At 38.9% G+C, this 12,333-nt stretch overlaps 1 protein-coding gene across 1 annotated transcript; it reads left to right on the top strand.

Moving 5' to 3' along the window:
* The first annotated feature begins 4,483 nt into the window (after positions 1–4,483).
* Positions 4,484–11,769, top strand: LOC144448495 (FAD-dependent oxidoreductase domain-containing protein 2-like). The gene is made up of 9 exons (XM_078138756.1): positions 4,484–4,496; positions 6,397–6,688; positions 6,806–7,103; positions 7,615–7,957; positions 8,595–8,840; positions 9,254–9,346; positions 9,842–9,968; positions 10,533–10,764; positions 11,608–11,769. Exons 1-9 carry the CDS (start codon positions 4,484–4,486, stop codon positions 11,767–11,769), a joined length of 1,806 nt encoding a protein of 601 aa, XP_077994882.1.
* Positions 11,770–12,333: the final 564 nt, after the last annotated feature.

The following is a 12,333-nucleotide window of genomic DNA, read 5'->3' as shown; positions in this document are numbered from 1 at the left end:
AAGAAAGTGTGATTCTATTTTCCTCAATGGTACATTCATGGAGGTGCAGTGGGTGATACTTCCATGCTATATCAGAACGACACACCCTCCCCCTCCGTAGTGACCAAGAGTGGTTGCAAAGCAGGTAGTATAATATACATCATACACAAAGGTTTTTTTGTGTGTGTGAATTAACAGTTTGTGTTGCATAGCGCTATATAAACGTGATGGCACAGCTGACCTGGCCCTGTCCGACATGACGGTTCGTTCGCCTTGAAAGCACTGCCAGCTCAGATGACCAGGAGTCTGGGTTATCGTGGAATAAAATCACGGTATCATTTCATGAACACTCATTGAACTAAGGTGTCTATACCTTTGTCAAGATTGTCTTTCTTTTACATCGTCGTAAAAAACCACAGCCTCTTTTACGGCACCGTCCAAGACACATCGTCAGGAGGTTATTTCGCAGCCTCGCTGAGGAAATATCAGCGCTGGTTTGCGAGAATGTTTTTAAAGACGTAACCAGATATATGTATGCATTACTTAATAGTAAAGATAGCAGTCGTGTACTTACGATTCTCACAGCTGAACGACAGAGTAACGGCAATAGAAGTTATCTCTACTGTAGAGAAGCTAGTGGTCTCAACGTGGAGAGAGTTAACGGAGAGAATGTGGAACTTCAGTCAGGTTACCCATATAAGTATAGATCGATCTATGTAACTATGGGAATGGGCGGGGCTAATACTACAACAATACTCCTAAAGATTACAACAAAATAAGAAGGCCATCCCACCTTCGGTGTAAATGCTAGCTAATCACATCACAGAGCTAAAAAGGTTACATTAGCATAGACAGATGGGGGAGGTGTTTCAAAATGTACTAGAGTTCAGGTTGATGTTTGTTTGTCTGTTAATTGTTGTCGAGAAGTGTACGTCTCCCCACTTTCAAGAACTATAGCAAATGCCCGTAAATATCAAAGTTCAACGACCTCGACATAGCAGACGAACTATACGAAACATTTCGTACGAAGGGTCATTTTCGTTGTTGTCGAGGTAACATAAATATATGGTTAACATACCTCAACGTGTAGGCCATTCTAAGTGAAACCTTGAGGTGTACATAACCAAAGTGACACAAATTGCGACGGTGACACAGTACTAGATTGGTGGCTTATGTAAGTCGCATAAATTGAGTATATTTTATCACTTTTATTTCTAAATCCACAAATATTGGATGGATTTCTTTTATATAAAGTTTCAGTGTTTTTAATCTGGAAAAAATGTAGTTGTAAAATGTCTTTGCAAATGTTAAAGTATGCGAACGAAAGCACCGCCAGTGTACCATGCCATAAAATAGATAATGCACACATCTGGAATCTACTATTACGTGTACCCCAAATATAACTGATAATCAACATTTTAACTTGACTATTTCTACATCCCCACTGTATACGGCACATATGAAACTGTTTCTTTTTACTTTAAAAGTTGTCTGAGTGTGTGTAAAAAAAATGTCATGTTATATTCATTGTGTGAAACACCAAACCAACATCATTTTAGCTGTACGACAAAGAAAAAGTATTGATGACATCTAGTTCTTGAAATCGTAAAAAAAAATATCAACCACTTCAATGAATGCGATAGTATCAGGCAATCGTCCATATAATCTACGTTTGGTGCCAGTGACAACTTATTACGGGTACTGAGGTTATGGACTCCCCGTGAAAAGGCCTACGACCTTGTTTTCTCGGAGAAGAAAGGTCACTGGCCCCGGCTGGGTTATGAAAAGGCTATGTTACGTAATTCGGATGGACGAAATGTCACATTTACATGTGGTTGTAAAAGTCACCGAGGCACACTCTGCTTGCATGATAACACTCAACTAAATGTACTATTGTGAAGTTTTATTTTTTGGGAGAAACAATGACTCTGATCATCGATATTTCATTTAAAGAAAGATTGTCATCTTCGAGTCGGAATTTGAACACTGTACTCTTTCGATACACAAATGGCAGTGTGAATCGTCTTTTTCAAAAAGGCCCGGGTTTCCAAGCATTTTATACATCTGCACCGCCAGTTATATTAGTCGCATTATTTCTCTCGAAATCACAACATTTCTTATAAAAAGAGATACACGCTTTTCAAATAAGTAATAAAATGTCTTGAATATCCACTATGCTCATCCGACGATGCATTCTGTTTCCCTCCAAGTCTAGACTCAGAGCAAAATGGCGTGATTTCAAAGTGAACACCACAGCTAAAATTAACCATGCAATTCACAGCTCATAGACAAATTTTATTTTAGTTTGGTGACTTTATAAGAAAGTTTTGTACCCTTGTCCGATCGTCCAATAAAGCATATTAAACCCGTATTCCACGACACACTGGACACACCTGTGTCTGACCGTGATGTCACGTAACGTTTACACTAGTGGACACGTGGACTTCGATTTGCTGTAATCTTTGGACAATGACGGATGATATGGCCTGGTCTATTATTTTCAACCTCGGGCCACCAAACAAGACAGTCTGAGATTCCACTCGGGATCAAGAGTATATCAAAAAGCAAATATGAAAGAATAATATAGCACAGGAATGCGGCCTGGCGACATACTCAAAGGTGCAATGGTGATATACTATCATCGCATGGTGCAAGTGTGTGCAACAGGAAAACATTTGACAGAGAAAGTGCATGTGTTTGTTTCTTTTGATCTTTTCTTTAGCTCAGCACACTTTCGAGGTCAACTTAAAATAACATAAGTTACCAATATTTTTCTGTTTAACTGTCACATTTTAGTACATGTCAACTTGTGTAAATTGGTGAGGGCGGGGGGGGGGGAGGTAAAGTAATTTAATTGAGCTTCCCAGTAAATTTAATGACGCAAATTCGTGTTTGTTTGTTTGTGTGTTTGTTTGTTTGTTTGTTTGTTTGTTTGTTTGGATTTTTCTAAAATTTTGGATGAAATTAACACAATGCACAAATTTGAACAGAGTATTTCCGGCAATTGCAACTTGAAAATCACTGGTCTGGCAGAAATTCTTGTATTTCTTTGAATTTTTGGTACCCTAAACATCAACTTTATTTGGATTCATAGTATTGATAATAATCTATGAAGTGATTTCAAGTAACAACTATTTTGATAATTGTAAAATAAATTTTAGCCTTCAACCGTGCGACCTAAAAAGGCTTTTTAGAGGTTCAATTCCAACATACATGTAATTTCCATCACCGCGGACAACTGCGTTGATCGGTTTATGCAATCATGAAATCAAAGCATGGTAATTTTAATCCAAACATTTTTACACCGAATCCAGGTGTGTGCACTAGAAATATTATCAACAAGAGTAATTTGAATTTGTGTGTACAACAATTCTTACGGTGAAATCATGACGGGTGCAGTGAGTGTGCATACTGCGTTCGTAGTTCTGTCTGGTTTGCCGTATCTGTAAGACTCTCCGTAAAGAAGTGTATCGTTTTACGAGAACACCGGCTTACCTTGTTTTAGTACCAATCAGCTAAAAATTAGGGTATCCGCTGATGAACTATAACTAACTCTTAACGTTTGCAGTGAAAAACAAAACGTAACATGCGAGAATAAATGATACAACCCTTTTCTCATTTACAGGACACAGTTACAAAACAAGTCTTTTAATTTGTTTTTAGTTTGCCAATATGTATCGCCTTCTCCTCCTCACGCCATCTGTTGTATAAATCGATTGATGTTTACTTGGATAACACACTATCAGCCGGGATTACAACAGATTTATTTTTAGTACACTCCTAATAAATTATATACAGTTTATGCAAATACGACCTATGGGGACATTTGTTTTAAATCTTATGATTAGTTTTCTGTTAAATGCCACTTACGAAAGAAGAAAAAAAACGATTTTTGCTCCTGTAATTTACGCAACACAAGTACATTATAACTTATAGAAATACGGTCCCCACTACAACGCCACTTCAAAAAAGAACCCCCTCCCCCCAAAAAAAACAACAACAAGACTTGAACACCCACATTTTCTGTTGTAGTTTAATTCAACTTCAAAGTTGTGAGTGAAACGGTAGTTTCAATTTACAGTAATACAGTGATTAGTTTTCTTGTCATGATCTTCTCTGTGTTGAAGAGTTCCGAGGTCAATGTCTAGTAGTCCCGTTGCACAAGTTATCACTATCACCACGAATCTACTAAGCTAACGAACAAAAGTATACGCTGAGATAACACATAAGCTATTAAAGAGCTTACTCGTCAAAACCTGTCAAATTTTTGATTGACAGCTCGCTAGTCTTACATAACTCAGAACATGTGATATGGATCGTGTTATTTGATTGGTTAAGCGAGGGTGACTGTTATGTAGATTTGACCTTTTTCCATCGTCACCAAAAGGTTTTTCTGTCCGTGTATTTCTGATTTTGCACAGTACTACGGTCGTCTGGAGTTCGATACTTTCAAAGCACCTGTACACAGTCATCCCGTTCTCAGCTAACTTATACATCAACCACGATGGAAAAAACAGGTATGTGTATATTATCATTATGAAACGTGTTCTATACATCTAAGACGTGGTAGGGCTCCCCCTCCTCTGACACCACTACATGTATATAAATTTAGTGTATCCATATATCCGGGAGCAATACAGTGGTCCTTGGGTTAGGTGTTCGTTCAACTTCTGTTCACCAAACTTTGTAAGCTCGTACCATGGAGGTCTCCTCTCATTCGCTTGTATACCTCCTTGCTGAAATGTATTACATTTATAATAGTATTATAATTTATATGTACGCATTGTATTTCTATTTACCATTCACCATATACAAGTAACCTGTATAAGTGAAGTCGAAACTTTAAGGTTCAGTAGTTTACGATAGAAGTGGCACGGTTAGCAGTAAAAAAACACATGATGCGGCAGAAAAGTAGTCTGGGTGCGTATATTATTACGCATTTTTTTTTATCGGGCACATCGATGTACTACCTATGTGTGGATATCGAATAATCAAACGTTAGCGGAAACCCTACCCCCCCCCTCCCAAACGACTTTGACTATGCATGAGTAGAGGTGTAAATCGTAACGATGCCATATAGGGACTAGACTAAAAGACAAGTGCATGCTGAATGCATTATTGAAACGTATTACGTTGAGTTCAGATAACCGGTGGTTGTGTGAGCTTTGAAAGACATTCAAACCACGTGTACAGGGTTCCAAGGCCAGGTTCTCGCATTACTGGTGTCTTATCGCCATAAATGACGTTCTTTTGTTCTGAATCTGATTAGTTTCTTTGGAGTTCGCGATGCCGGGAGTGGGGTGGGTGGAGATGGGTTGTGGTGGGGGCACTACCATAGAAAGGTATACGGATATGTGCAGCCCAAACGGTCAACATCTCACCAAACCGTGAAAGGCCTCTAACCATTTGGGGTCGATAACATGTCTTCACGTTTTACAAATACGTTCACAACACCATTTAAACAAATTATTTTCCCGAAGATATGATAATTTTTTGGACATAGGTAGTTGTTTTGAATTTGAGCCGCACTCCTGTCTATCTCCCCCTCTTTCCGGGCGACAGTACCCTGTTATTTTGCATTGGGAAATGTACTATTACTTGGCTCACAAACAAATAAGTTGTTTCTTACTTCTTTACTTCAAGAAGTTCGCTGTGCACCCAACACACAAGCCTTCAAAACTGCACTGAATGCTATCAATACTAGGGCCCCTTAGTGCTTTGATGGTATTGCCCCACACGCGACCCTTGACTACGTACGCGACAACCAGTATTGGTGCGTGTACGTCTACGACACAGATACAGGTACAGATACAGGTACAGGTACAGGTACAGGTATAGATACAGGTACAGGTACAGATACAGGTACAGGTATAGATACAGGTACAGGTATAGATACAGGTACAGGTACAGATACAGGTACATGTATAGATACAGGTACAGGTATAGATACAGGTACAGGTACAGATACAGGTACAGGTACGGATACATATACTACAGATACAGGTACAGGTACAGGTACAGATACAGGTACAGGTACGGATACATATACTACAGATACAGGTACAGGTACAGGTACAGGTATATAGATACAGGTACAGGTACAGGTACAGGTACGGATACATATACTACAGATACAGGTACAGATACAGGTACAGGTACGGATACATATACTACAGATACAGGTACAGGTACAGATACAGATACAGGTACATGTACATGTACAGGTACAGATAATGTACTACAGGTACAGATACTTGTCCTTGCTTGGCTATACAGTAAGCTCACATCGTAGCCTAAGAATAAAGGGATCATACCCCGTAACTTAGACTGATTAGTATTATCAACCAACCAAGTAAAACCTGTATTCTTCACCCTTTGTATTCTCACTAACACACTATTATTTTCTTTACCATCTAGACTTCGAGTACATCGTCATTGGTGCTGGCCCCTCTGGGGTTCAGATGGCCTATTTCATGGAGAAATTTAACAAAGATTACATCGTATTGGAACGTAATGACTGTGTTGGGTCGTTTTACCGAGAGTATCCCCGTCACCGTACACTGATTTCAATCAACAAGAAACACAACTACTTTCCCGAGAGGGATTACAATCTACGCCACGACTGGAATTCCCTTCTCAGTGATGATGACGACTTGTTATTCACAAAGTACTCAGACGATCTCTTTCCCGACGCAGGTCTCCTAGTCAAGTAAGTACTCACTAACTTGTATGCTCAAAAAACATAATTATCATTGATAAAATTAAAAAATATAACGACTTTGTAATAAGCCCGTCTCTAATGATTTCACGTGAATGTCATTACCAGGTATTTGCAAGACTACGCTGCCAAGTTCAAGTTAAAGGTCCGTCTCAATACCAACATTGTTAACATACACCGGGAACCACAATTGGGTGAAAAACGTTCCAAGTTCACAGTGACAGCCGAGGACGGTACCAAGTTCACATGCAATGTGCTCATCGTCGGAACTGGTCCAGTAGTGCCTCACGTACCCGACATAGAGGGCGCTGATGTCGTGGACGATTACCAAACACACTCTTTAGATGTGAAAGAATACGAAAACAAGAAAGTGTTGATTTTGGGCGGAGGAAACAGTGCGTTTGAGGTAAGAATCTTTAGCACTGTTCTCAGCCGAGGTGATAGAGTGTATCTATTGAATATTTTCACCTATGCATCATGTCAACGTGTTGAATAGGTCATAGTACAAAATAGCCCAGATACATCAATCATAGACACATACGTACCGTCTTCCCTACCTCAGGTTGGACTTGCCAAGTTACAGTATTGTCATGTCTCTGGGATAGAATAACAGCGCTTTTATCTCATTAGTAATTCCTTATTCATCATTTCATGATATTGTCAAATTCTTTGCACACAAAGTACAACCAAAATGTTTATCGCAGATATCGTTATTTTTTGTACTGATACCTAGATTGTAAGAAATCCTCAACGAAATAAATACGAAAGATGAAATTAATGTACTCGGGGTACAGTTTTGCCGATCATATATAGACATGACTTATAGTATTTAAATTACAGTATTTCCGGAGAGTGTACATCGTATATTATGGATTGTCTTTTCACCACTATGAAACTCTTTAATTTTTTCTGTACAGACCGCTGATCACTTGGCTGGCAGTGCTGCTCTCATTCACATGTGTACCCGAACTCCCGTTAAAATGGCCTGGGACACTCATTTCGTCGGTAATCTCCGGGCTGTCAACAACTCCATTTTGGACATGTATCACCTTAAGTCTTTGCACGCTCTCCGTCAATGTGATACCAAGAAGCTCGTTAAGGAGGCCGATGGCAAAATCTCCCAGACATTTGAGATGGAGCTCCCTCACTGGAGCCCACCAGGTACTGCAACATTTAAGAGCACAGGCTACGACAAAGTTATCCTAGCTACAGGGTGGAAGTTTATTAATATATCCATGTTCGATGACAGTTGTAAACCAGGTAAGAAATCATAGTAATATTGTCTCAAAACACTAGCTTGTCTGTTTACATTCAGTGTGAACCGGTATTTACTTGTGGTTGTGACCTTCTATGTCGTACAAACGGAAATGACGTATATGTCGAAAGTGAGGCTTTAGATCATGATCGTCTGCTTGATAAGATTACATTCACTATCTCTGTTCACTTCAAATATTAAATAAATATTTCACTTTTTTTGTTACACAGAGGGCCTCCTTTGAAATATCGCCATTCTCAATCTTTCAAGTCTCAAATTATTAGCACAGATGCAATACAGAGTAGATAACAAGCTGTTTGAGTGTTCTTTAGGAACTCACCCGAGTTAACTTTTCATTTTAAAGACTGCTTCTGTAATTGCATGGTTTCAAACCCATTTCAAAGTTTACGCCCTTCCCTCAACATTTACCTTATCTAGGGCTCCAAATGGTTGCAAAGTGGGTTAAACTGGATTTTCAAGTTCCATAACACATTTGAAGCCTTTAAAGTAGCAATATATGTTAACTATAGGTTGCTATGGCATTCTACAAACAACTTCTAGTATATAAGGTACGTCATGACAGGCGCCCTCACACATCGATCAATCCCTCTACAGATAACTTTCATATTTTTTTCCCTCTAGAAACTCACACCGAAGGCAAATACATAGTTTTGGATGAACACTGGCAAACAACTATACCAGACCTTTATTTCATTGGGACTGCTATGCAGTCACGTGACCGCCGATCCGCCTCTGGATTTATCCATGGATTCCGTTACAATGTTCGTACACTATTTCACATGCTGGATTTACGGTACGACAACGGTCAGCTGAGGAAAAAGGTTTTCGCATCCATAGATGCTAATGAGATAGCCAACTTTATGGTCCGTAAGTAAACAGTTACATTATCAATTCTGTCAAATAAATATTTCACTTCGTCAACTGATCACTCCCCTCCCCCTAGTGTCGTAAAACCATTAGACCCCTTTGCGGTGTCGGCAGAACACGCTGCTTTCTTGGTCAATATGAGGACCACGATTGTGTCTACATGTTGAATGATTGGTATCCTGAGATAGAGGTTGATAGGTTTGATTTCTATGCGCTTACAAAAGATTCAATCATGTGTTTGCGTGCTTCTAGAGTTGAGGAAGTATGGAAGGTCTTTGTGCCACTACAGGTCTGTTCCTGGGTAATAATCGTTGAGTACTATGATCGTGATCCATTGTGAGAGGTTCTTTATAGACACGTAATTCTAGTATTTATTATCACTGATTATTATTACTATATTCTTCGTCTTCTAGATCACGTGAGTGTTTCATCAGCTTTGTACCAGCTAGGACAAGGATTCCTGTGTGATGTTCTTGTGTTGAAACCGTGCAAAAACTCCGAAGGCGGTGAGTAGGGAAACAGTCGGTTTTTGTAAATCACTAATATATACAGGATTACATTTATCATTCCAGTGATCATTTCAAGAATTCGATAAAAAAGCAGATTGCGAAATCTCCAGTGATTGTAAAACACGGTATTCAAGATAAAACAAAAAAAAACACAGCAAAAAACAAACGAACAAACAAAAAAAACCCCCAAAAAACCAAAAACCAAAAACCAAACCAACTGTTACAACCCACGGTGCTACAGCAACACCGCGTTTCTTAATATATGGTTTGTATTCGTTTTAGTCACTCGGACAATGCTCGAGTATTTCCGGAAAGACTTCGGTTATGCTGTTGTTTTCTGAGACTGGTGGTAACGTCATGTAAGACATCCATCTTGTCTAAAAGATGGGTTGGTTATCAGTTGAAATGTGAATAGTAACGGATTTCATATCGCGTAAATCAGGGTCTTGTTACATAAATGAAGTTTAATTTTGATTTTGTGTTTCTTTTCAGACGGTGAAACAATGAAGGGAGTAGCCGAATATTACTACGAACTCCCACATGCCTGGGTTTTGAAGAACGACTACTTTATGAAACAAGAACACATGGTAATAGTCACCATTGAAGACAGCCATCACAAGTACGTCATCATCCGTCAACATATACCTTATTTACATATCAATTGATAATTTACATATACGTTACTAATTTACATATCTCTTGACGTCTCATAATCTCATGAAAAATTATTAAAATAGTTTGATGAAATGGTATGTTCGATGGGAGATCTATAAACTTTGCATATTTAATTTACACGTACGTTTGCAATTGTATATCATAAAACGCAAAAAGCCTGAAATTTTTTTTAAAACTAAAAGCTGTGCTTTCACATTAAAAAAGCTATCTTCTTTTGTGTTCATGTCAAATTTTAATTTAGCTATCTTATGGTAGTGTACGAGCGACATGAAACCTTTTCAAAGATCGTAGTTGCCGCAGAAGGGTTGTATTGGATCTTTACGACGAAATGCCGTAAAACGACTCAGACATCACTGGCCTACCAATTGACGTTTTAGATGCAAGTAAATAAATCTCAGACATTGTGAGAGGATTACAGCTTTACCAGTATGTTAATGTTGTTGTTGTTGTTGTTGTTGTTGTTGTTGTTGTTGTTAATGTTATTGTTGTTGTTGATTTTCAACCCTAGGTTTCCAAACATGAGTGCAACAGAGTTCTTTAAACCCGGTGACATGAACCCACGTGACTGTAGATGCACAGCTTTCCCCCAGGGTGTCTTCTACTCCTACAAGCAGGGCAAACTTCAAGAAGATCTCCATATTGGTGGCTCACTGGTTGTCAGGGCAGATAAGAAAATCTTTGAAGGCGATAACAATCCAAACAGATTCAGCAATAAAGTCAAAAATCTCCTATTCAGACAGGTTAGTAACAGTAAATAGCAGTACATATTACAGCAGAGTCGGCTTGGCGTATCACTCCTGGTACATATATTCGCAAACCAGAGCAGTTATTTCTCCCGCGAACTTCGAAATAACGAGAGGATGGCACGTTTTGGACTGTGCCGTAAAAGAGGCAGTGGTTTGCGACGATGATGGGGCATGGGGCATGACATATTTTACACACACACACACACACACACACACACACACACACACACACACACATACACACACACACACACACACCACCACCACCACCAACAACAACAACATCATCAACAACAACAACAACAACAACAACAACAACAACAACAACACCAACAACAACTTCAAACGTAAAATATACATGCCGCACACAGTTGGGATGTAGAAGTGGAACACTTTGATTATCAGTGTAGGAAAGTAAACAATTAAGCCATTGGAAGGGGAACGCCACTCCAGAGAAAAGTGACATTTTCATAAACCATGGGTTCTAGAGAGCCATTTCATGATTTTAATAACCTACAATTATTTGCGATTTCGGCAAACATCACGTTAATTTTGTGCTGGTATATTTCTTGCATAATATGATTAAAGCGTTACCTATACCATACACCCCCCCCCCCTCAATATCTAGTCACATGTAAGTAAACAATGCACTGGTATCTAAGTAATATACTACTGCTCACATGACGTGATGTGTGGCATACTTATATGTATATAATGCATAATCATAGAACTGTCTAAAAACATCGTCGTAAACAAGAACCTCTTTACGGCACCGTCCAAGACGCACCGACAAGAGTACCCTGCTAACAAAATAAACTCTTATTTTGAAACTTCCAGGTTGGCGTTGGTCAGGGTGATCACTTTGAAAGACTCTTCCCTCAAGAAGAGTGGGAGAAAGTATACAGACCGTGGACCCAGGAAGAGATTGATATGAAACGACGCGAGGAATTGGCTAAGAAGATGGTGAAATTTGAATGTAAACTTGGCATCATGGAATAACTGAACAATAATGAACTGTGAAACCACAGACAATCAACACCACTTACGTCCCAACAGACAATTCTTATCTATTGGTGACGTCATTCCTATACAACAATCGTCGATAGGTGGCGCGATAACGTATTGGGACAAAACTCCATTTGAATTATTTGTGAGACCAACCAACACCGAACCATGGGACTATACTGACGGATAACAGACATTTTTAGTAACTTTGACCAGGGACAGAAACCTTTTTGTCCTATGACCAAAGTATAGGCCTTTTCACCTATGATAGTGATTGGTTACCACACTCTGATTGTGCAGTAATGAGTGAAATGCACCCTTATTGAGTCACATTTTTGAATTTCATGTAAAATTAAAAATTGAAACATTCCTTGTAATAAATCTGTATTGTCTGGATTTTGTCACTGAGATATGCTGGTGAATTGATGGATCATATGTATTGATGTCTTACAATTTAGGATACCTGTTAACTAAATGACCATTGTGGAGTAAGAAATTGATTTATTACTCAAATGATTTAAGTACACTCCTTGAAAACCCCGCCAAATTCACAGTTGA

The sequence above is a fragment of the Glandiceps talaboti genome, chromosome 17 (assembly GCF_964340395.1).
Source record: "Glandiceps talaboti chromosome 17, keGlaTala1.1, whole genome shotgun sequence".
Taxonomy (NCBI): domain Eukaryota; kingdom Metazoa; phylum Hemichordata; class Enteropneusta; family Spengelidae; genus Glandiceps; species Glandiceps talaboti.
This window is presented reverse-complemented; position numbering and strand designations above follow the sequence as displayed.

What these genes read in the sequence shown, in the direction of transcription:
- LOC144448495 (XM_078138756.1), top strand. An exon ending in GACGCAGGTCTCCTAGTCAA is followed by an intron (nt 6,689 to 6,805) that starts GTAAGTACTCAC and finishes TGTCATTACCAG; the next exon opens with GTATTTGCAAGACTACGCTG. An exon ending in GTGCAAAAACTCCGAAGGCG is followed by an intron (nt 9,347 to 9,841) that starts GTGAGTAGGGAA and finishes GTTTCTTTTCAG; the next exon opens with ACGGTGAAACAATGAAGGGA.